The sequence below is a fragment of the Hyperolius riggenbachi genome, chromosome 5 (genome assembly GCF_040937935.1).
Source record: "Hyperolius riggenbachi isolate aHypRig1 chromosome 5, aHypRig1.pri, whole genome shotgun sequence".
In the NCBI taxonomy this organism is placed as follows: Eukaryota; Metazoa; Chordata; class Amphibia; order Anura; family Hyperoliidae; genus Hyperolius; species Hyperolius riggenbachi.
In genome coordinates, this window is record NC_090650.1 from 331,245,334 (window position 1) to 331,270,270 (window position 24,937).

Genomic DNA, 24,937 nt, shown 5'->3' on the forward strand with positions numbered 1-24,937 from the left:
TGCAAGCCTCAAGGTACTTTTAAAGTTTAATGGAAACGGCATGGGAAAGTTTTCATTAATACAATGTGTTTGCAATGCAAATTTTCTCGATCGCAAACATCAATCAAACTGTGTTTTTCATGTGCTTGGGCTCCTGTACAAAGAATAGGAATACAATAAAATTGCATAGCAATCGCATTGCTTTGGGATTTTTGTGATCCAACAATTCAATATGCTTCCACGCATGCTTTACTCCTTTCACAAACGTGCCAGAATCCCATCAGATCACGCAAGAATCATGGTGGAAACTGGATAGTGGAAAATGACCCTTATCACTACAACAGACAGACCCATGGAAGGCTGTGTGCTGCGGTACCACAGAAACCTGCACTGCGTAATGTGGAAATACCCAAAACACAGGTCACCACAGAGTAGCCTGTGTAATCCACTAAGTGCAATGTAATCCTATGAGGATGACCCCACTAGACTAATTTTGTAGCCATTGTGCTGGTGTTCAACATATTGCTTACAAAAGCCATATAAAAAGCATTCATTCGCATTCTGCATTAAAGATCTGTTCAGGGTGCTTTCAAACGCATGCTAGAAGCCAGATACCAATGCATTGGTCCAGACCAATCATGCCAATATTGTTACACTCTGAATCTTTCACTTGTGAGAAGATTAGACAGGGTAGCAGCTACTTTGTGTTTTATATGGTTGTAAAAGAAACCAAAGTAACTGCTCAACTACTCCACCCATCTCTAAAAGGCAATCCACTGCTGCTGCCGCCACCTATTGCCAACATTAAACAGCTGATGAGAGTTAAGCTTGTTTTCTTCATGAACACCAACTCTCCCTCATATGTATATTAGGCCTCCTTTCCACGGACTGTTGAGCTGTGTGCTCAAGCAAGCAGGTGCCAGGCTGCAGTGAGCAGTTACCAGGCAGCAGTGAGCCGTTGTGAGAGTTTGAGAAGCATTTCACTGCCTACCAACAGTCCGTGGAAAGGAAGTCTTAGAGATGCAAATTCCAACGCAGACATACAGTATACACATCAGCTATACTTCTGGTGAAATCTCCATACCCGGGCGCGGTCATTGTTCATCTCTTCATGGCTCCTGATTTTGGCGTACTCCTGAGAGATTAAATCTGCCGCCTCGGCAGTCAGTGTAGGCTTGATCAGTTTAGCAACGTGGATATATTTCCGGATAAATTGCATACTAACAATCTTGGCTTTGCTTTAAGATTGAAAACAGAAAATATATATAGGACAATGAGAAGTGAAAGGTTAGAATTTATTGCCATTTACCAAAACAAAATTTCATGCAGTTCGTATCTAAATCATGATTTGTAGTAATGTTATCGATTTCATTAGCTAAGAGGTCATACGACACACTGCTTAAAGTATACACTGCATTTAAATAATTGCTGTGACTGAGGTTCCACGATCCATCTTCAGGTAAGTATTCCGCTTAAAGCAGAGTTCCCCCAACCCTGTCCCTCAGGGCCCACCAACAGTGCCATGTTGTGTGGAAATCCACAGAGGTAGATAATCAGCCCTACTGCGACACCAACTACCTCACCTGTGAATGTTTGTGGTTTTCTGCAAAATGTACTGTTGGTGGGCCATGAGGACAGGATTGTGGAACTCTGCCTTAAAGGACAGATGTGAGGCAAAACAAATAAATAAAAACAAAATAAAGATCTAGTTACTCGGGGCTTCCTGCAGCCCCTGGCACCCGATATGTCCTTCACCACAGCTCCACTTCCAGCCGGTAGACCCTACCATGCGTGAGCACGTGACCATGCCACTCATGAATGTGCTTACGTGGCTTGGAGCATTCTACGCACGCACAGAAGTACTGTGCCTGCACAGAACACTCCAGACCACTTGAGCGCGATCACGTTTGTGCAGGCGCAGAAAATGCCGACCTGGTGAGGTCTGCATCTGCAACGGAGAAGACCCTGAGCCACCGGCTGGAAGCGGAGCTGTGGCAAGGGACATATCGGCTGCCAGGGGCTGGAGGAAGCCCTGGGTAAGTAACTCAGACCTTCCCTTTAAGGTTTGTAACACATTGGTGGGTGGGTTGGCAATTCAGTAGTGGAGTTTGGAGCTATGAAGATGGTGAGAGTAAACAATGGTGTACAGTTGGGTCTTGAAGGCCTGCTTGAATAAGCTGAAGGTGGAGGCAAACCCATCTGGGGGAGCCTCGTGAGTGAGCAAGTGATGTGAGGGGCAAACAGCCGGTTAGTGGTAAAGGAAAGCAGATTGGAAAGTATTTTGGGCATGTGGAAATGTGAAGCAGTTCCAGTCACTGAAGTGCATATTACAGCAAAAGGCTCTGTAACAAAGGAGAAATAGACTAGCAAGTGACAGTATTACTACATTGACACGCCATTAAAGGGAATCTGAAGTGAAGCTTATAATATAATGATTTGTACGTTCGAAATAAAACATTAGTTGCACAGATAAGAGTAATGGTTTCTAGTGCAGGAAGAGTTAGGAGCGTACACACGCCATACTGCCGCAAACTACGGGTCCTCCAGACTCACCCACTAGGCGGACGTTTTGCCGACAGTAGCATGTGTGTACGCGCTGTCGGCAGACTGATAATGCTGTTTCTGAAAGATCCGCTCCCAGCCTTATCAGTCTGCCGACAGCGCGTACGCACATGCTATTGTCGGCAGAACGTCCACCCAGCGGTAGGGTCTGGCGGACCAGTCGTTTGTGGAGTATGGCGTGTGTACGCGCCTTTAAGAAACTTCAGTTATCTTTGCAAACAAGCCTCGCTGATCTCTCCTACCAAACTTGGGTCGTTGTTTTCTGGAGCACTTATACATCAAAGCAACAGTCAGACTGTTTTTACTGCAGGGAAGTTGAAATGGTCATTAGCTCTGCTTGTTTTATAGTTTAAAATTCAGAGTGTGGCTTGTAACTGCAAATATGACAGAATTATGAAAAGTTATTAAAAAAAAAAAAAAGAAAAAAAAAAAGCTATATATATCTAAAAATTAAAATGAGGCCATTTTCTTTGCTACTAATGCTCTATTAATTATCAGTACTACACATACAAATAATTACATCATACTTTTTATACTACTTAAGCGTCACTTTAAAGAGGCCTATATAGAACAATTAAGTATAGGCCTTGTAGTTGCATTACCAAAAACAAAAGTGAATTCAGAAAGTTATGCTTACAACAGTAATAGTATTGATATACAGACACAAAAGAGGTACCGTATATATTGATCCAGAGGAGCGGGCAGATTTTTGGTATATTAGAATAACTCATTGTAGGCATAGGTGTTGACTTTCTATTTCAAGAGACAAATTACACGGAGTCTGTGACATGCCCCATATATGGCTTTTGATTCATTTTGGAGATTAGAATAAGTATAGGAAGAGCTAACATGGAGAGAGGACCCAGAGTGAGGCTGGATGACAGCAGCACCAGAGGGGGCCAGAAACTAGCACTTTCCATGCTCTGAAATGTATGAAGCGCAACCACTGCAGGAGAGTTAGCAAGACTTTATAATATACACCCAAAGGCCTTATTTCCACACATAAAAGTTACATACAATTTCAGCAGCGGTACTGTAACTAATGTAATAAAATAGAAAAACAAACCATCTGAAAAAAAATAAAAATAAATAAAAATAAAAAATATATGGTAGGCTGCAAGTTTACCCACATACAGGTGAAAAATAAAAATAAAAGGATGGGAACTCAAACACTGACAGACATGGACTGGCAGTTTTACTTCTTGTTTTGTACAAAAAAAAAAAAAAAATCACAAAATAAAAACAAAGCCTTACTTCCATGTATGGAAGCTGTGACCCAATTGCGGTTATTTTAAATAGGTTCTAAATCATAAACCAAATCTAAAATTGATCTTTTTTGTTTTGTTGGCTGGCAGGCAGTGCCCATAGTCTAGTGGTGCTTTAAGTGGTCAGGCAGCCGGTCCCGTGTGGGTGACTAAGCTCACTGCGTGGCATTCCAGCTCCTGCACTCTCCTCCTGCCATCATCCCCGCGTTGTGCCAACCATCCTCCTCCCAGGATCTGCTCTTCCTAGATGGCAGAGGTGGCAGGGCTAACGCGTCCCTCTCCACCTATCCACTCCGCTCTATTCCCTCCTGCTGTTTATTTTCAAACTTGAGAAGCCACCACATACGAGGAAATTGTGTCATAGAATGTGCCAGCAGCCGAAGAAACCCTCCTCACGGTAGGTTAGTTAACGTTAAAGACAGTAAAATGATAATTAGCGATATGCCGCTTAACAATTGAACCTTTAAATTCATTACCTGTGCGCCCTAATTAAACATTGATATTGCTAAACAACGTTAAAGGAAACCCCCAAGAAAAAAAAAAAAAAAAAAAAAAAAAAAAAAAAGGGATCCCCTAACCTGGGGCTTCCTCCAGCCTGTGGCAGCCGTCCTGTGCCCTCGCCGCAGCTCCGGAGGCTCCCGCTCTTCTCCGCTGCAGAACCCGACCTCGCCAGGTCGGGTGCCAGGTCAGCGACTTCTGCACTCCACCGCGCAGGTCACGTAGTCCGGCCGACGTCATCAGGACGCTACTGTGCCTGCGCAGTACCAACCTGAGGATGTCGGCCGGCCCACGTGACCCGCATGGTGGAGCGCAGAAGACGCCGACCCGGAACCAGACCTGGCGAGGTCAGGTTCTGCAGCGGAGCTGTGGCGAGGGCACAGGACGGCTGCCACAGGCTGGAGGAAGCCCCAGGTAAGGGGCTCTTTTTTTGTCCTCGGACACTTTAAAGAGAAACTCCAACCAAGAATTGAACTTTTTCCCAATCAGTAGCTGATACCCCATTTTACATGAGAAAGACAATGATTTTCACAAACAGACCATCAGGGGGCGCTGTGTGACTGATTTTGTGCTGAAACCCCTCCCACAAGAGGCTCTGAATACCGCGGTACTGCTGGCAAACTGCCACAATGTAACAATGTTCAGAGACAGGAAATAGCTGTTATTAGCTGTCTGTAACAGACAGAGCAGCTAGAAACAGCTAAATAACCTGCCCACAGTAACAATGTCACCATGTAATAAATGTCAGAATGTTAATCAGGGAGAGGAAAGATTTTACAATGAGCAAACACTGACTAAATCATTTATACATAATTATGGTAAAAAATGAAGCACTTTTTTTACTACATTATTTTCACTGGAGTTCCTCTTTAAGGCAAGGTTTTCAATGCAGCACCATTTTTAAACATCGGCACTATGCGCCATTTTCTCTGCCTCTATGCTACTAACCATCCCTCTAAGGAGTTCCTATTCTAATTTCCCTACCATAGACTCGGGCCAACTTTGGAAGAAAAAAAAAAAATTACGGATCAGTGTGATTTAAGAAAGAGGTAAGAAACTGGAGTGCCTACAGGAAAACCACACTACCTCAGCAAAAAAACATGCAAAATACAGACTGCAGGTAGTGTTCTGAGTAGGAATTGCACCTGGGATTCTAGCACTAGTCATAGTAGTTATGACTGCAGATGCCATATCTCGTTTGGACTATTGTAACATACTACTATGTGGACTACCGACTGGCATCGCTCCAATCTGTTCTGAACTCGGCTGCTCATCTCATTCATCATTCTTGCTCTTCCTCTGCTGCTCCTCTGTCAAGTTCTTCATTAGCTACCAATTAGCCAGAAATCCAGTTCAAACGCTTAACCCTAACCTACAAAGCATTCCACAGTCTCTCTCTCAGTACATCTCCTCACTAGTTTCCAGATATCAACCCAACTGTAATCTCAGATCTGCACATCACCTTCTATTGTCCTTCTCTAGAACCATGTTACTTTGTCACTGTAATTACCAATTCTGTATGTTGTACACTGGTGTATACCATTGCCTGTATTATGTACCTCGTGTTTGTTTGTTTCTTTGTACAGCGTCACAGAATATGCTGGCGCTTTATCAACCAACTAGTAGACCTAAGGCCCGGTTCACACTTGCGGTTTTGCAAAAACCGCACCGGATGTCCGGACCGCACCGGAGCCGGATCGGACCTGAACCGTACGGTTCCTGTCCGGATCCGGTCCGGTTGCATACGGTTTCCGTGCGGTATGAACACGGTTGCGGTCCGGATCCGGATTCTTAAAGAGATAACAACCTGTATAAAAACAAAAAAAAATGTTGGGGTCTGGGAGGTCAGCAGAAGGGGGACCTGTGGAATCAGGCCCTCCGCTGTTTAGCACTCACCTCCACCTCCAACATGCTGCCAACATCTCCAGCTCGTGCTGCTCCACTCCAAAATGGTTGCCCATGTGTCCCCGATACAATATCGCCGCAACAATCCTCATAGGAAGTGGGGTAGAACATCCGGATTTTTTGCCAGTGTGTTGTGCGCTCTCCGGTTCTCATTGGTTTCCATTGGCCGGATGGTGCAGTCCGGCTCCGCCCCGGATACGGCTGCCGGAGGAGCCGGACCAAAAAATAGCGCATGTTGGAACGGACACCGGAGTCCGGATCCGGTCCGGCTCCGGTCCGGACGAAACGGACACATGTGAACCCTGGCATAGACTTACATTGCTATGCCGTGCGTCCGTTTCGTCCGGCCAGCATGCGGTGCGGCTCCGGCACGGCTATTCCGGATAGCCACCGCTAATGTGAACCGGGCCTTAGCCCGTTTAAAAACAGGCTCTAGGCCACTCTCACAACCCCCTCCTGTAACTGCATGTCAGTGTGCGCACACGCACACCGCCCACATGGCCCCCTCCTCCTGCTGTCCCAATGGCTGTCCGTGATGCACATGTGCAGTAGCAAAAAAGCACGGACACAGGGACAAAGGAAGACGCAAGGACGCAGGGGGATTATTGTATAGGATAATCATAAAAACAACAACAAACAAACAAGGCCAAACATTAAAACCGACACACTTCTTGCGTGGTCCGTGAAGGAGATTGTCATGCTTCTCATAGATCTGCAGCTCCTGATCCGTCACATCAGTGGCATTTGGGTCATCCGTAGCAAAGACCTCAACACTGCTCCCAAGAGGCAATGCTGGTGAATAGAACATTAAAGTTATTTAATTTTTTGCATAAATATAAATATACAAACCAATTACAACTAAACATGTCAAAGCTACTAAAGGTTATGTACTTAGTTCATAATAAACACAAACTATATTAGAAACCAAATACCATATCCATCCTGCTCCCCCGGAGTCCTGTATCTGTGCATTCGCAGCACGTGGTCGGAAATCTCTCGGTCATTGTCTGCATCCATTTGATCCAGAACAATGAAAAGCAAATCAAATCTTGAGAGCAGAGAATCCTGTAGGCCAATATTTTCCATTGGAGTCCTGTACTGATCATACTGGAGGAGAGAAACAACACAAAGAAGAAGATATTGTAATGCATCTTTTAATTATTTTTGTCCTGGTGGATGTAGGAAGAAAATTGTAATGTAGCTTCTGTAATGTAGCTTCTCATGAAACATCCAGCACTGCTTCAGCATTTATTTCTGTTGTACAGTAGTCAGCAAGAAGCTAATTAAACATGGGCTATTTTCATTCAACTTTTAATGCGTTTTCAGCCTATCTAACTTTGTTCTGTGCGGTGACCCAAAAAAATAAATAAATAAATAAATAAATAAAACCCTCTAGCACAAAAGCTTTAGAAATGAAAACTAACTATAGATGGAATTGTACGGAGAATTACATTTTATTACACATTTAGATGTAGTGCTGACAAAATGCTCTACAGAGTACATTGCCTGGCACACGTCACTGTCAAAGCAGCTCAGTCTAATATTCCTACCGGTTAGGTTATGACATCTGCTACACAAAAACGCTCCAAAAACGCTAGGCATGTTTAGAAAACCTCTCTAAACATGCCCAGAATCGCTCTGAAAATCTGCTTCAAACACCTCTAGCTTTTGCAGATCTGCTAGAGGTTTTTGGTGTTCACTGGCCCTTAGTGTGTTTGTCAACCTAACCATAATCTAGAGCTTATGGTGTGGGTAAGCAGGAGGTTTTTCTGATGTGGGAGGGAACTGGATAAAACTCACCCAAACCTCAGGAGAATAGATAAACTTCACATATACAAGATTTTGCACGTGCTTCACCCCTTCTCTGGAATCCCCTCCCACATCCGTCACTCGGCAACCTATGTTACTTTTAAACGCTCTCTAAAAACTAATTTGTTCTGACAAGCATATGCGCTACCTTAAAGAGGCACTTAAGTGAGAAAAAAAAATTGAGTTTTACTCACCTGGGGCTTACCTCAGCCCCCTGCAGCTGATCGGTGCCCACGACGAGTCGCTCTGATGCTCCGGGTCCCGGCGGCGGCCACTTCCGGTTTCGCCGTCAGGACCCGTCAGGCTGGGGAACGCAGCTGATGCTACGTGTTCCCAGCCAAAATAGCACGCCTATGCGGCCATATGTCCGCATAGGGGTGCCTATGTGGACATATGGCCGCATAGGGGTGCTATTTTGGCTGGGAACGCGTAGTATCAGCCGCGTTCCCCAGCCTGACGGGTCCTGACTGCGAAACCGGAAGTGGCCGCCGCCGGGACCCGGAGCATCAGAGCGACTCGTCGTGGGCACCGATCAGCTGCAGGGGGCTGAGGTAAGCCCCAGGTGAGTAAAACTCAAATTTTTTTTCTCACTTACGATTCACTTTAAGCCACTTCCCTTTGTCCTAAGGCCGAATTGCACTCCTACTAGGTATCCTAAAAAACACTGCCTTTATATATTTTATCGTACACTACTCCGCCTATTGTTTCCCCCCATTCTATTTAGATTGTAAGCTCGCAAGGGCAGGGCTCTCTCCCACTTGTGTCTTGGAAATCATTATACATTTTATTCATCATGTTATTTTTATCACTGTCATTACCACTTCTGTATTTTGTATTCTGTATGCTGTATCATTTTTTGTATTTTGTCACTAATTATGTATCTTGTATATTAGTGTACACCATTGTCTGTATTATGTACCCCATGTTTGTGTCTTACTTTGTACAGCGCCACGGAATATGTTGGTGCTTTATAAATCAATAATAATAATAATAATAATAATAATAATAATAATAATAAGGATAGTATACTGGCCAGGAATCAAACCTAGGACTATAGTGCTGGAAGGTTAGAGTGGTAGCCATTTAGCCACCATGCTGCCCACAAATATAATGAATCAATCTGAACCTGCCCCTAACAACAACACTATTGTTACCTATAGATTGTTTTACTGTAGAGATCTGCAATCCTCTTGTGATGTGAGGTGAGATTTACAAACATTCTCCTTACCAATACGTCTGTTAAAGTTGAATAAAAAATGCATATTTAATGCATGTCCTATTCCAGACACTAGTGCTGGAAGGTAGTAGTGTTTACTATAAATGTATACCAGCAAAAACCTTTTGCACTAGGCTCCATCCCTTCTCTGCTGTGTACATGGCAGCCCATCCCTGCAGATCTTACACAATGCTCAGGATTACGGGTGCATACCCACATCCAATTTTGGTTGACAACCGAATGGCCAATTTTACCACTTCCATGTAGTATGCAAGCTTACCTAAATAATCTGTTCATAATTTTCAAAATCTGTTGGCCCTCATACTACATGGAGGGAATAAATTGGCTAGTGATTGGCCAATTAAAATTAGGTGTGTGTATGTCCTCCTAAGTAATCATACACATGCAAATAGAGGGAGGCACACCAGCAAAGAACATGGAGTCATGGTGGGAGGGGAGCAGGCAGCCAGGGGAGATAGGTAGGGTTGACAGCAGTCCATGCACCAACTAGGAACCATGCATTAAAAATGAATGTGCACTTACTGTGGTTATTTAATTTACAGACATAGTTCAGGAAGATTTTCAGATCTAGGAAAGTGAGGAAAGCTTAGAATTTAAAGGATTTCAATCTGTGTCTTGCTAAGGAGTAGATATCCTCCCGCATTGAGATACAGGACATGGAACGAATGTAAGGGGAACTCTCCTCAGCTAGGTGAGGTCTATTATTTAGCAGGGGTGCCACCATTTTTTTCCCCTCTACTTGATCCCCAGAACTGATATGGGAAAGCCCTCAAAGTCCACCTAGAGCCATATATCAATATACAATTAAAACGCGTGCAATGATAGCATTATGAAACCAGACTCATTCAACCAATTTAGAAATGGTGGTTCAGTCATGGAAGTAAGAATATGAACATATGGAAACCAAGTAGGAGGAAGACTGAATTCTGCTTTACCTATAACTTGCAAAAAAGAAAAAAAAAAGGAAAATATCCCATTAATATCCCATGGGAACTCTGGGCAAAACAGTCATGTAGAATATGGGGAACAACAGAGTACAAGTGAGCTTACGGATAGGCATCTTTCTGAAGCGGAAGTCACCCATGAAGTGCACTGTGGTCAGGGGCTCTGATCCTCTGCACTCCTCCCCTCCCTCCACAGCAGGCAAGCACCTCGTTTTTTCACTTGGCATTGTCATTTCTGATTCTTATCTTTATGTTACTGGTTACGGATTTCTCCAGGGGTATCTGGATTTTGTATTATATTGGCACTCATGCGCCTGTTCCTTATAGGAGGATATTGTGGATTGTGCAATTTAGTCCCTTATGTGATTTATCCTTGTTGCACTCTATAGCCAATACTGTGAAGATTGTAGGGATGATTAGGCTCTTTTGGTACTATTATTATTGTTAAATGGACCATCACCTTTTAGTGATTTTAACTGTGTTTTTATTGTATGTAGCTCATTTCAATAAAGTTTATACAGATTGAATGTCTAAGGACTGCTTTTTGGTGGGATTCTGTTTTGCGTTTGTATTCAGTATTGTAATTTTTACCAAGCACGCTTATTTACTGATTTATTAGTTGTTGCTAGACTAATTTTGTATGATGCTTCTCCATAATTTTTTCCAAATTGCATATGGATTGGAATGCAGGGAGGGAAAAATATGAAGTAATATATAGTAATATGACCGTAATGCAGAAAAATGTAAATCATTCATATTCTCCATGCACATCTCATTAGTAGGCCAATGCAATTTCACCTACCCTTCCATAGACCGGATTTGCAGCAGCCAGGACACTGCACCGAGCATTCAGTCTTGCTTGAATTCCGGCTTTTGCTATGGTTACTCGGCCTTGTTCCATCACTTCATGGATAGCAGTCCTGTCTATGTCAGACATCTTATCAAACTCATCAATGCAGACCACACCCCTGTCAGCCAACACCATGGCGCCAGCCTCCAAGCGGCGCTCTCCTAGGAAGCCAAAAGACACGCATTCAAGGACACCAGCAACTTTCAGTCTGCATTTGCTCAGACAGGATGGTGAGAAAATTACACAATTGACAGTTGTAGGCAACAGGCCCAATGTATAAAGTACATATAATACATGCTGACACTGCTTAATAGGCAAACTAAGATGCATACAAAGATAAACCATTAGCCACTTACCAGTTTCTTGATCCGTTGTCACTGCAGCCGTCAAACCTACTCCAGAGGATCCCCTACCAGTGGTGGGAATCGCTCTTGGAGCCGTATGCAACACATATCGCAGCAGCTGGGACTTGGCAACAGAGGGATCGCCTGAAATATTACAAGCAAACAGGTCATATTTACTGATAGGTGTCAGAATAATATGGGATTGGGCGTTTTCTTTACCTATGAGAAGAACATTGATGTCTCCTCTTATGCGTGTTCCATTGTCAAGGACCTTTTCATTGCCCCCAAGGAGCATGCACAAAATGGCTTTCTTTATATAATCGTGGCCATGAATGCTGGGGGCTAGCGATTTACTTAACTGGTCAAAAATGTCCTAATGGGGAAAAATAAAAAGGAATTTTCACAACAGGACCATCAGAAAGTGTAAGCTGGAGATTTAATGCGAAGGTACCTTGGAATGAACTTTACAGAACTTTTTAATCTTGGACACATCATCAGCTGAAAACGTTGGGGCAATTTCTTTGCTCATCAGTTTGATGTTATTAGCCAGCAAAATTGTCCTAAATTAAAAATAAGTTAAAGTCAGCATTTACAGAGAAGTGCTAATGCGTCTTATTTCATGCTCTCCATAAAAGGAACCTGAAGCGAGAGGCATACTGAGGCTGCCATCTTTTTGTAGCAAGCAATGCTAGTTGCCAGTCTTCTGTGTTGATGCTCTGACCAACTACAGTCAAAAGCTCAGCATAGTAGCCAGGCAGCTGGCATTGTTTATAATGGAATGAACATTGAGCTGCCACCTCCCACTGTGAGTAGGTCAGTAATTCAAGTGACACTCACCCCCCCCCCCCCCTTCCAAGGTAGTGCAGGGGGTCCTATAACATTTACCTAGTCCCCGCTGCACTGCACCGCATTCAATGTGATAGTCAAATAGGACTATCATTGCTTCTGAAATGGGATGCAGTGTTTTTGTGCAACTCAGACAGCAGGAAATCTGAAAGGGCCCTAAAAAAAAAAAAAAAAAAAAAAACGACCTTATACCGGCTGGTAAAATGCTATAAATTATACTTGTGTTCTAAAAGCAGAATCCTGGGAGTGTACACATTGAAATACACAGTACACACAGAAGACAGGAAGATATACAGAATGCTAGGAAGAATTAGCCCAATGAAAAATATGTCCTGTGTCTAAGTAAAAAAAAAAAAATTTGTACGAACTAAAGGTAACAGTGTTTGATCATCCTGAATATCAGAAGTTCGCCAATCATGGCATAATAGCCCCATGCAAAGGATTACTTCCCAAGTAAATGATTGTGTAGCAGTGATGGTTTAACACCGTCCATGCCCCATTGCAAATTTAGGCAGAATCCCGATGAAGACTCGATTGTACCACTACTCCTGTGAGTGCGGTGCCACTCAAAGCAGAACATAATATCTCATTTGGACTAATGAGAATGTTATATACTACTTTGTGGTCTACCAACTAACAGTCTGGCAGTCTGCTTAACTCGGCTGCTTGACTCATCTTTTTTTATTGCTCTTCCTCTACAGTTCCTCTGTCAAGCTCTTCATTGGCTACCAATTAAGCAGAGGATCCACTTCAAACTCTTGACTCCATCCTGCAAAGCTCTCCATAATCTCTCTCCCCTGTAAATCTCCTCACTAGTTTCCAGATACCAACCCAAAAATGGAATTGCAGATCTGCACAACATTCTTTTGTCCTCTCGAATCACCTCAACGCATTCACATACACAAGATTTTTCATGTGGCTCAACCCTCCATCACATCTGTTACTCTTCAACCTTTGTTGGAAAAAGTGAGTTTTGAGGTCTCCCTTAAAGATTTCAAACATACATTAACTCAATCAATGTGACTAAATCTGTCATTAACATGGTTACCATTACACAGAGTTCCAACAAGCTACTTTACGACATGGATTCCAATGTTGTGGACCAACTGGGGTATCCTAAGAACTGAAGTAAGTCTCCATTGACATTAGCTACCTGAATGTACCAGAGGTGAATCCTCCCTGCTTGGATGGAAGACAGCGATAGATTCCCACTATCTGGACACGGTCGCCTGGTTTACATTTGTCCACCAAGTCATCATCTGTTATAATGTCCACAGAGCGAGGGAGCTGTCCTGCGGGTGCCTTCTCTGGCATTTCCTGTATGCTCACAGTCTGGTGATCCTTGTAAGTGCTCAATCCATATTCTGTCTCCAGAGGATTATTCTCTTCATCCTATGCAGTTTATAAAAGAAAAAAAAAAGTTCTGCTTTTAAAAAGAACGGATGACATTTCTAACAAATCTCAGAAAGGAGTAAGGCAGGGAACACACTTGTCTTTCAATTTCCTGCATACTTTTTCTGCACACCAAGTGTGCTTCTATGCAGGAAACGCATGAGTTTTTTTCACAGCAGCTGATGTAGTTGATAGAGAAAACTGACAAAATGGATGCAGAATGTCAGTTTATTTTTTCTGCGCGCGAACATATTAAGGCAGGGGTCACACTTGTCTTTCAGTTTTTACACTTTTCAGAAAACTGAAAGACAAATGTGACCTCTACCTTACAACAGCTAATGTAATTTATAGAGAAAACTGACAAATTGCGCAAGATGTCAGTTTTTTTTCTGCATGCGAAATCTGCATTAAAGTGTGACCTAGCTGATTGATTAACATGAGTTCTCAGTTGAAGTAAGTTTTTCTGTGCAGAAAACGCGTACGAAAGCCGGTAAGTGTGACCCCTGCCTAAGTGTGTACTAGCCCATTGATTAACATGAGTTCTCAGTTTTTCTGTGCAGAAAATGTACACGAAAACAGTCAAGTGTGTTCCCTGCCTAAATTAGACCTAGCTAAACTAAGAGTTGTGCTGGCTCAAAGTACGTCCCCCAAAAATACTATTTTATGCAGATTGATAGCAAGTGTAGCTACCAATGTGCTCACATACATGGAAAAATCAACAGCTCCACTTAAACATTTGCAATCAAAAACTTTACTGCTAAGCTCAGTTTCGACTTACTATGCTCTTATGCAGAGATGGATTATCGTGTAATGAGGCCCTTTGCAATGTACAAACACCAGCTCTCTCTTCTTACCAACTGACCTACTAGACTACCAAGGAATGCCAGGAATGGGAACCACTAGACTACCAGGGTCCCAATGAGGCTTCTCCCATCCCTGTAGCTGCAGGCAATCCAGCGCTGGCTCCCCCGAAGCGTCCCACAATCCTCGCTCAAGCCTGACAAGGCTTGATAAATTTACCTTCCCTGGCTCCAGCGGGTGGCACTGTTGCGGCTCTCAGCTTGGAAATAGATAGAAATAGCTGATCTCTGTCAGGTCCGCTCTATTACGCAGGCGCAGGAGACTTGCGTCTGCGCAGTAGAGTGGACCGACAGTGATCGGTTATTTCCGCCTATCTCCAAGCGGTGAGCAGATACTGCGCCTGCGCTGGAGCCAGGAAGGTAAATATTTACATCCCTGCTGTTTGGAGGGGCACAGCGAGATCGCCATGGGACACAGGAGGACGGGGGAAGCCTGGATAGGATCCGGAGGCTTCCCTCACCCGAAGTGAGTACCCCCCAGGGGAACTTTTTTTTAGTTAAGGTTTTCTTAGTGGAAAGGGGGAGGACCACTAAACTACACAGGAAAAATATACGAGGAGGAGAGGAGCCACAAGTCCCCAGTGGAAGCTCCACCAGACCCCAGGGAAAGTTATAAATAAGAGAAAGAACCACTAGTTCACCAATACAAGCTAAAACATAAAGAAGGGGGCTATTACTTTAAAAATAACCATTTTGTCACGTGTTATAGCCCCACCCACTTTTAAAACACACCCCCAGCATATAAACCCAAAGATACTTTCTGTAAACCTTTTATTCACATTGTTGATTTTAAGACTATTATAGGAAGGGTAAAAAAAAAAAAAATAAATAAAAAAAAAAAAATCATAATGCAGAAAAATATACCTTTGTTATAAAACTGAATATCATGGTCAAACATTGTAGCATGACAATGCAGCTAATCACTGAGGTGTCATAAGTAGTGATAAAGTTATTGCTGAAATAGTTAAAGATTAAAAACCGTTTGGGGGATTTTTAAAAGGTCTGCCTTCCTCTTTACATAAAGCCAATAAGGGTATTTTTGAGATAAGGAGAGCGAATACATGAGATAAAATGGTGAGGAGAGGAAAACAATTAGTTACTAAGTAAGATGAGAATTCATGTGATAAGTTTTGTGAATCAACCCACTTGCTCTAAAAAAAAAAAAAAAAAAAAGGAGAATCAAAATTTAAGTACGAACCAAAACATTTTAATACACTGGATTTCAGCCTGGTCACTACGAGCTATATTTCAACTTTATCTGTTTAGACTTTTGTACTGTCTGTACCCAGTTTTTACTCCTTGCTATTTGAACTGTACTTTGTCCACAATATGAGGAGATTTTCTATATACACAGCCAGGTACTTTTTTACAGTAACTAAATAATTTAATGTATAATGCAGAACTTAGATAATGCACATTAGATATAGTTGTTTGAACACGTGGTGTAACAGTTTGGCCACAAACAACTTTACAATACGCCTTAAGCTTTTTTGGCAGAGCCGATACTGAACTAGCACTGGAAAAAACCGGGAATGAGAAATATATAATTGGCTGCTGTATTTTTCCCAGCCTATACCCCATACCTGCCCTGCCCCAGTACCAGCCTGTCCTCTGTCGCCCCCCCCCCCCCTACCCGATGCCCACACATGACCCCCATCCCTGCCCTCTGTCCTAGCCAGTCCTTTGACCCTTCACCCACCCCGATGCCTGCACGCATGTCCCCATCTCAGCCCTCTGTCCCAGCCTGTCCAAACCACCCCCCCTCCATGCCCACACTCATGTCCCCCATTCCTTACCCTCTGTACCAGCCTGTCCTCCTCCCCCCCCCCCCCATCTTGCCCTCTGTCCCGTAGATGTCCGAACACTGTACTGCTAAGAAACTCAATAAGACAACAAAAGCCTCAGAAAACCATATACATAGAAAGGGCTCATTTTCATAGATTACCTCACAAAAAATAAATGCAAATGAGGCAAGCAGTGCATGTACATACCATATATCACATAATATATAGACAAATATAAAATGCTGGAGGGATAAGGAGATCCCAATAAAAGTGCAAAGAGTGAAGAGACTATACCTCTAAAGTATGTATAGGTAAGGGGCAAGGCAACCTAAGACAAAAACAGGTGAGTGAAAGATGACAAGCACCATGAATACACAAGACCATAGAAGAAAGATCCAGGAAGAAACCACTGGTGACAAGGTAAGAAAAGAGGACCACCACCACATGAAAGAGTCCTACCAGGTAGGTATAACAGGCGCTTCAACGCCACCAGCTGTCGCGATTTGCCAACCACGGTTGGCTTCCTCGGAGCCGCATGAAATCCACCACCACAGTCTGGTATAAATAGCAGCAATGTCCACGCTAAAGAGGGATGTAAGGGGCAGGGCCTCATGAAGTAACATGGCCATACTGCAGACATGAAGAACGCTCATGCATGCTTGATAAGAAACCCACTGCTCTGTATACTAATTGGAGCCGAGGGTCTTCTGGGTGGGACCACAACTTGTCATTGAGGCCAATCACAGGCCAAACCAGTTCTTACAACCACTTCTTTAGGAAGAAACTAAAACAGCCAAGTTACAATTAAAAAAAAAAAAAAAAAAAAAAAAAACACACACCACTGCAGACATTAGATTTTCATGTGCTACAATTATTCACCTTTGTGGGATAGATGGCATTTGATGGAAATGCCTCCAGTGTGGTGAGATCAGAGTACTTTCTCTCCAGGGTTTTCTTGGTAGCAGGACAATAATGAACACTTCTCATGACTTTAGGTCTCACTAAGGAACCTGTAATGAGACAGCAGAGAAAGCAAAAGAAAAATCACACTGTCTGGTCTGACCCAGCAGGGACAGCAGCTGTCAGCTCTGGAAACTCGAGCTACAGAATGACCATTGATAAAGAACATTGCCCAAAACTTTGTTTTGTAATGGCTTCATATGACAGCTTACCTGCATTACACAGACATGGTCAAGCAGCGCACTTTGTCCCATAAACAAGGGACAGGAAGGATAATCTAAAAGCTTCCTGGAGCAGCGGGGAAATGTTACAACCATTGCAATAATTTTTCATTGGAATGCAATCATAATTAATAAAGTTAAGAGCACAAAAAAAAATATGAATTGCATCTTATCAAGTTAATCAATCTGATGTAATCAAATGGCTGCTTGAACATTTTTTTAATTTTGTAAGGTGTGGATAACCCAACTCTTTCCAACTACTGTTACCAGGACTTTCTAGCACAGCGACATGATGGAAGATGCCTCTATCAGCTACAAAAAAAAAAAAAAAAAACTAAGCCAAGACTGCTGCGCTAAGACAGTCACTGGTCACCAGGTCAGCTAAGACTCTAGTGTATGTACAGCTGTCCCACAATGATTTAGTGATCCGCCACAGCAGAATGCTAAATGATGAGCTCCCACTTGCTCAATCCGCTAGATGCCGCTCAGTCATGTATCTACCTAGTCACCCCCCTCCTTTCCCTTGAACAGTGCACGCAGCTTAGCACTATAGCACTTTCCCACATCAGCCTAAGACCCCATTCACACTAGAGCGTTTTGGCGCATTTTCGGCAAAACGCTCAACCGCTAGCGCTTTTTAAAAGCGCTAGCGTAATGAGACCCTATGGGCTCGTTCTTATTAAGGGCGATTTGCGGTAATCGCCACAAATCGCCCCAAAACAGGCAAAATCGCGAAACGCAAACGCCTGCACCATTTGCAGGCGATTTCCCAGCGATTGCATTTCAGTGCTATAGAAGCGTTAAACGCGATCGCGGCAAAATCGCCGTACTATTCAGTGATTTTTCCTCGTGAAATCTGACGTTTTGCATTTCTAAGTGTGAATGGGGCCTGAGGGTCATTCACACTTGTTTCAAAACCGTATTTGTGGCTCCTTTTTTTGACCTGGACAAAAAAAAAAAAAAAAAAAAAAAAAAAAACAGCCACAGATACCAATGTTAAAAATAGCGACAATCTTCACACGTCAAAAAATGGATCCGTGGGCCTAGCTTTAGAAAACTGAGCAGAGAGTCCAGATTTAGCATATGTTCACGGTGCCTGGATACCAGAGGAGGCAATGAAAGGCAACACAAAAATAGAGAACTTTTTGCACACAAAACAGATGCCAAAGCAAATTGCATACTGCCTGCTCCTCCCCTCAGCGTCATCTTTGTGGACCTCTTTATCCAATAGAAACACACAAGTAGTAAGGATATATTGACATATATTTAAAACTGACTGGAAACGTATGCTGCAAATACACATTTTGAAAAACTGATCAGTTTTTAGAAAAACTGATCCATTTAAAACGCATTTAGATCTGCAACCTGACAAGTGTGGACCGACTTTAACAAACAGTGACAGGAAGTTTAAAAAAAAAAAAAAAAAAAAGTGTATAGTATTACCTACCATTTTTGGAGGGACAACAAATATGTGAGGGATTATTATTTTTTAATACACATTTTTAGGATATACTGAACAATTCAATTACTGGTATAAAAACATTTCAGTTTTATTTTATTTTTTTTTACTTTCAACTATACCAAACTCATGTATAAAGTCAACATTTACAGTGTTGACCCCCTTTACAACTTCCGCAATTCTCTCTGGCATGCTGGATATCAACTTGTGTACCATTTCCGACTGGTGGTGACACATTCTTTTTGCTTGGAGCAAGTCACAGTTTGTGGATTTCTGCATGTCCACCCACTTTGAGAATTGGCCTCAGGTTCTCAATAGAATTAAGACTTGGGGAGATTTATGGCCACAGATCTAAAAAGTAAGTGTTATGATTTTTCAGAGCCACATCGTTATCACTTTTGCCTTATGACATGGTTGCTCCAACATGTTGGTAAATATACAGCTTACCACTAAAGGTTGCACCTGCATTGTTGGAGAAGTTGCTCATGGAGGATGTTTTGATACCCTTCTTTATTTATGGCACTGTAAATGGGCAGAATCGTGGGTGATCCCACTCAGGATAAAAATCACTTTTGACATGATACAGAACTTATGATAGGATTCTCTTTTTCTTCTCCGGACAGTTTAAGAGATGCCCTAGACAGTCAGAAGGAAATGTAATAAAATGCACCAGTCTTCAGCTGTCCAATCCTAGTACCACTTATTTTATTTAATTATTTATATAGCGCTAACATAAGCACTGTACAGAGTATATGGTCTTGCCACTAACTGTCCCTCCGATGGGCTCACAATCTAGTCTCTACCATAGTCCTATGTCTATATATGTATTATGTAGTTATTTTTCTATGTATGCATTATGTAGTGTATGCATCAGTCTAGGGAAGGCAAGGGCAAATTCGCCCCTCCAGCTGTTACGGAACTACAAGTCCCATAATGCATTTGCCTTTATGAGTCATGACCGTGGCTGTCAGACTCCTGCAATGCATTGTGGGACTTGTAGTTCCTTAACAGCTGGAGGGCCAAGTTTGCCCATGCCTGGTCTAGGGCCAATTTAGGGGGAAGCCATTTAACTTATGTTTCTTTTGGGGGGGGGGGGGATGCGATTTCGGCAAAACGCTCAAGCGCTAGCGCTTTTTAAAGAGTTAGTGCCATATTACCCTATGGGCTCGTTTTCACTTGGGTGATTTGCGTTAATCGCTGCCGATTAGATTACATGCAAATCGCCAAATGCAAATTTGCACCCTGCACCATTTTCAGGCAATTTCCCGGCAATTGCGTTTAGTGCTATAGAAGTGCTAAACGCAATCGCGAAAAAAAATCGGCAAGTGTGAATGGCGATTTTTTTGCGTTAATCGCCAAAAATCGCCAGAGCAAAACTAGCAAAAGCGCTAGCGTTTTGCATGTGTGAATGGGCCCTTACACCTACCTGCCACCAATATTGAGCAAGCTCTGCACTTTTGGCTACACTATCTTGTAGTCTACTCCGGAGGAGGAGGCTGTCCTGGCTTCCTAGACACTGACATACTAAAGGCTTCTTCAATTTTATATTCTTGATGATCTTGTAAATGGTTCCCAAGGCCACGTCTCTAGAGGGGAGAGGGGGCTGTTAGGAGTCTCGCTTGCTGGTGGCGCTGTACAACTCGATTTTCATGCACTTCTATTGTCCACCAGCATGCAACAGTCTACAAGCCTTCTAAATGAACTGTATACCAGAACCTTCCTACTTCACTTGCTTGTGACATTGTGCCCTTGAATTCAGGAACTTCTACCAACCATCAAAAGGTGGCCCTTTTCAAGATGAATGCAGCTCAATCGAGTACACAGCTGTGATCACCCTTTTTAGGACCACTCTTCCATCTGATACTTTGCTAGAGGTTCAGCTCAGATTACCTTTTTAATTATTTTTCCCCCTTTTTTTTTTTTAGTTAACTAGATCGGTTATACGATAGTTTCTTCTGTGTTCTGTGTTTGTTTCACTTTGCTTGGTTGTTGCATTATTTTCACTTCTTTATAGTTGCACCTTTATAATCAATTTGTTTGCACTATTTCTGTAATCTCACTGCTCAGTAACATTGCTCCTTGTGATCACCAGCTCCAATGTTTCTACAATGTTGACAAGAGTAAATGCATCTGCAGTATTCATAAAGGAAAGAAAGAAAAAAAAGCGAAAGAAAAAAAGAAAGCGAAAGAAAAAAAGAAAGCGAAAGAAAAAAAGAAAGCGAAAGAAAAAGAAAGAAAAAGAAAGAAGAAAAAAAGGAAAAAGGAAAAAAAAAAAAAAGAAAAAGAAAAAACGAAAGAACGAAAGAAAAAACGAAAGAAAAAACGAAAGAGAAAGCGAAAGAGAAAGCGAAAGAAAGCGAAAGAAAGCGAAAGGGTACATTTTCAGAATCAGATTTATTTCGCCAAGTGCAGCAGTTGCCACACATTTAGAATTGTTTGTGGTACACATCAGCATAGAGCATAGTACAAAGCGTCAAAAACATAGTAGTGCAATTCATGCAATGACGAACAGACAAAGACATGAAAACAACAGTGCAAAAAAAAAAAAATGTGCAGACAAAAGAATTTAAGGTATTGTAGTGCAAAACTACGTGCGTAACCTCGGAAAAAGTACATATTTATTTAGGCCTGGGTCACAGATGTGCTATTTAGTTTTCCTATGTGTGTGACTTGAGTTCAGAAGGCACACTGCTTGGGGGAAAAAGGAATTCCTGTGCCTGGAGGTTTTGGTGGAGATAGCCCTGTAACGATGGTCCGAGCGCATGCGGTTGAAGAAGCGGCTGCCGGGATGGTGCGGGTCATTCGTGATCCTGTATGCCCTTGTTTTCAATCTGGATGCGTGGAGGAGGTCCAGAGGTGGCAGGGGTGACCCAATGATTCTTTCCGCTGCCTTGATTACTCTTTGTAGTCTGTACCTGTCGCTCGTGGTGGCTCCACCATACCACACGATGATAGATGAGCACAGGATTGACTCGATGGTGGCAGTGTCGAAGCTTGAAAACAGTTCCTGCGGCAAACCAAACTTCCTGAGTTGTCTTAGGAAGAACAGCCGTTGCTGCGCCTTCTTTTGGCATTTAGTGGTGTTTTCACTCCATCTCAAGTCGTTGGTGATGGTAGTGCCCAGAAACCGAACACTTGATACTCTGGTGACTTCAGTGCGTTCGATGAATACCGGGCTGAGTGGGGAGGGGCATTTCCTGAAGTCGATAACCAACTCAACTGTCTTTGCAGCGTTTAGGACAAGCATGTTGTCCTTACACCAGTTGCAGATTCGCTCAATCTCACTGCGGTAGGTGCGTTCGTCCTCTCCACTGATGAGACCAAGGATGGTGGTGTCGTCCGCAAATTTAATTACCTTAACGCAGTCAGCGGTTGAGGTGCATCTGTTTGTATACAGGGAAAACAGGATCGGAGACAGTACACAGCCTTGGGGGGCGCCAGTATTTGTAGTCCTCATTTGGGAGAGGCAGCTGCCAAGTTTGACCTGTTGCGTCCTGTTTGTAAGGAAGTCCTTGATCCAGGTGCAGAGATTTCCGTCAAGCCCAAGTTGCGCTAAGTTGTTATACAGGATTTTCGGGCAGATCGTATTGAAAGCAGAGCTAAAATTCAGAAAGAGGATCCTGGCGTAGGGGTTGGTGTTGGGTCATTTAGTTCTTCTATTGCAGTGCTGAAGCAAGATCACCCCCTAGTGGTAATGTGGTAATGTGTTAAAGGTGCTGTCATTTTCACCTTGATTAGTGCCCCAAATCACCTACGGCATCATCAAGGAAGAACTACAGCAAAATAAATATTTTCAATTTATTGCATGCTGAGCGGTACGTTTGCATTTAAAGCTTCATTGTTTCATAAATGGCATGAATGATGCAATAATACCTGCAAAGAAATGTGAATGAAACAATAGAGCCTAAAGTGGTGGTGTACTGATAAAGTGTGCTTAAAAGCACTTAAAATGGCTCTCAACTTGCATTATTCATGTTTTTCTTCTTATGATAAAGAAACCCCAGCATGTACAAGCAGTAATACTGGACTTGAGGCTTGGGCTCGTAGTAAACAAGCTAGAGTCTGTGGTGCATTATGTACACAATCTCTGTCCAAGCGCTAATAACATCTGTAAACCAGGTCTACTGACAACAGCTTCTGCGTTATTTCTGCAGCGTCAGACATGAGATCTGTGTGTCGCATCTCGTGTCTGTCAGTCATACAAGTATAATTCATTAATAACACCGGGTTTGACATTTACTCAGTTGCAGCCTCTTCACACTTACAGAGGTGTGCCCACTTAGCACCAAAGGGAGGGGTAGGTGGGCACTGAGGGACTGCCCAGCAGATGTTTGTAGGGGGGCCCGGTAGATTGTAGTTACGCTCCTCTCCCTGTATAAATTCTCCAGTGCAAAGCACTGCTAAACATTTACAAATTATATTTTGCTTAGAAGCCTCAGATTATATTATTATTTTCATATACCCAGATTATGTTGTACAGATTGACTTCATGTAAAAATACCCAATGTGGAAAGCTTGAAGCACATGTTAGATGCACGCTTTTCCTGCAAGCGGCAACACACACCACTGCAATGGGCATTGATTTGAATGGCCCACTTGGGAAGCACTTGTCATTTACGGTTGTTCACTTTTTTGCATTGAGTGGCTTTTTGCTTTATCTCGCATGACGCACACGTTACGGATTCAGATGCATTTCACTGCATCTGAAACAAATTGCAAACTAACACAGAAAAATCATGTGCAGAAAATGGGATCACAGAGCGAACGCAGAGGACCACCATTATTATTTATTGGATTTATATAGCGCCAACATATTACGCAGCGCTGTAAATAAGGTTACAGACAATGACAATAGGGGGTGACAAATACAATCACTGGCGTATCCAGACGGGGGTTCTGGATGTATGGAACACCCCCCTGAGACTCCTGTACCTTTAAAAAAAATTCCCTGAAATCGCTGAAGCAGACAAGCTGATAAATATACAGAGGCTTCCCTGCAGGGTCTGTGGGAAAAACTCAGCTCTTTCCCTATTGTAAAGACTGCATGTAGACAGCTACATAAGGTATGTCACAGGTTGAAATGTTTTTGACAGTCTCTAAACTCCAGGAGGGCTGCCTGCAGCTTGTGTGAGAGGCTGTCCATCCCTTACATTCTCCACACCCCTATGGACAGTATACCTATATCCTTCCCCTATTCCCACAATCATCCCCACCACCATGTTAATGTTTTGTTTTTGCTTTGGCAATGCTAAATGTATTTGGTCCAATGGTCCTGCCAATAAAGCTTTTTTGGATTTGGCTGGCAGGGACAGAACACAGTACATGCAAGTAGCCTCTGTGTGATGTAGGACTGCAATACAGATACGCTATCTGCTCTATCTCAGTCTCTCCACTCCACCTGGGGGGCAATCTCCCCCCAGGCCCCCTTTCATTCAGTGATTTAGGGCTGGTGTCTGGTGTATTCAGGTTTGTTGTTGTAAGGCAATGCAAAATACTGGGCTAGCTGATAAAACGGCAATTAAAGGGCAGGCAAGCTGGTATATTATACACAGCATGATGCAGAGCTTGCCTGGAGGGTCCGTGGGCAAAAATCTGTCTCTCCCCTATATCATAATGACTGCATCTTGTTAAACAAGGTGAACATTTTTTGACAGTCCCTAGACTCCAGGAGGGCTGCTTTCTGACTTGTTGGAGAGACTGGCAGGGACAGGAGTCCTAGTACAGGCAAGTAGCCTCTGTGTGATGTGGGACTGCAATACAGATAATGCTCCATCTCAGGCTATTCTCAATTTCTCTCCACTCCTCTTCTCTCTGGGCTAGTGCACGCCAAAATCACAATAGCAATTGCTAGCAATTAGTGAGTGCGATTTTCAGAGCGATTTCTGAATGAATCACTCAAAGAAATGCTACATGCGGTATACCTGCGATTTTGAAAAAAATCACAACGCTGCTGTGGGAACACCCACATAGGGTAACATTAGCCAAGCGCTTTTCAAATCAATGTTGATTTGAAAAACGCTCA

At 42.9% G+C, this 24,937-nt stretch overlaps 1 protein-coding gene across 1 annotated transcript in view; it reads right to left on the reverse strand.

The window, feature by feature from the left end:
- The window catches only part of LOC137517719 (maternal DNA replication licensing factor mcm3-like), a 66,769-nt gene that overhangs the window by 10,908 nt on the left and 30,924 nt on the right, over nt 1–24,937 (reverse strand). Inside the window, exons 4-12 of the mRNA XM_068234737.1 lie at nt 17,155–17,285; nt 13,393–13,631; nt 11,845–11,953; nt 11,613–11,766; nt 11,406–11,537; nt 11,002–11,210; nt 7,142–7,316; nt 6,878–7,001; nt 1,064–1,217 (exon numbers count right to left, since the gene is read on the reverse strand). Coding sequence (XP_068090838.1) covers nt 1,064–1,217; nt 6,878–7,001; nt 7,142–7,316; nt 11,002–11,210; nt 11,406–11,537; nt 11,613–11,766; nt 11,845–11,953; nt 13,393–13,631; nt 17,155–17,285 — 1,427 coding nt within the window. The remainder of the gene's footprint in view (nt 1–1,063; nt 1,218–6,877; nt 7,002–7,141; nt 7,317–11,001; nt 11,211–11,405; nt 11,538–11,612; nt 11,767–11,844; nt 11,954–13,392; nt 13,632–17,154; nt 17,286–24,937) is intronic.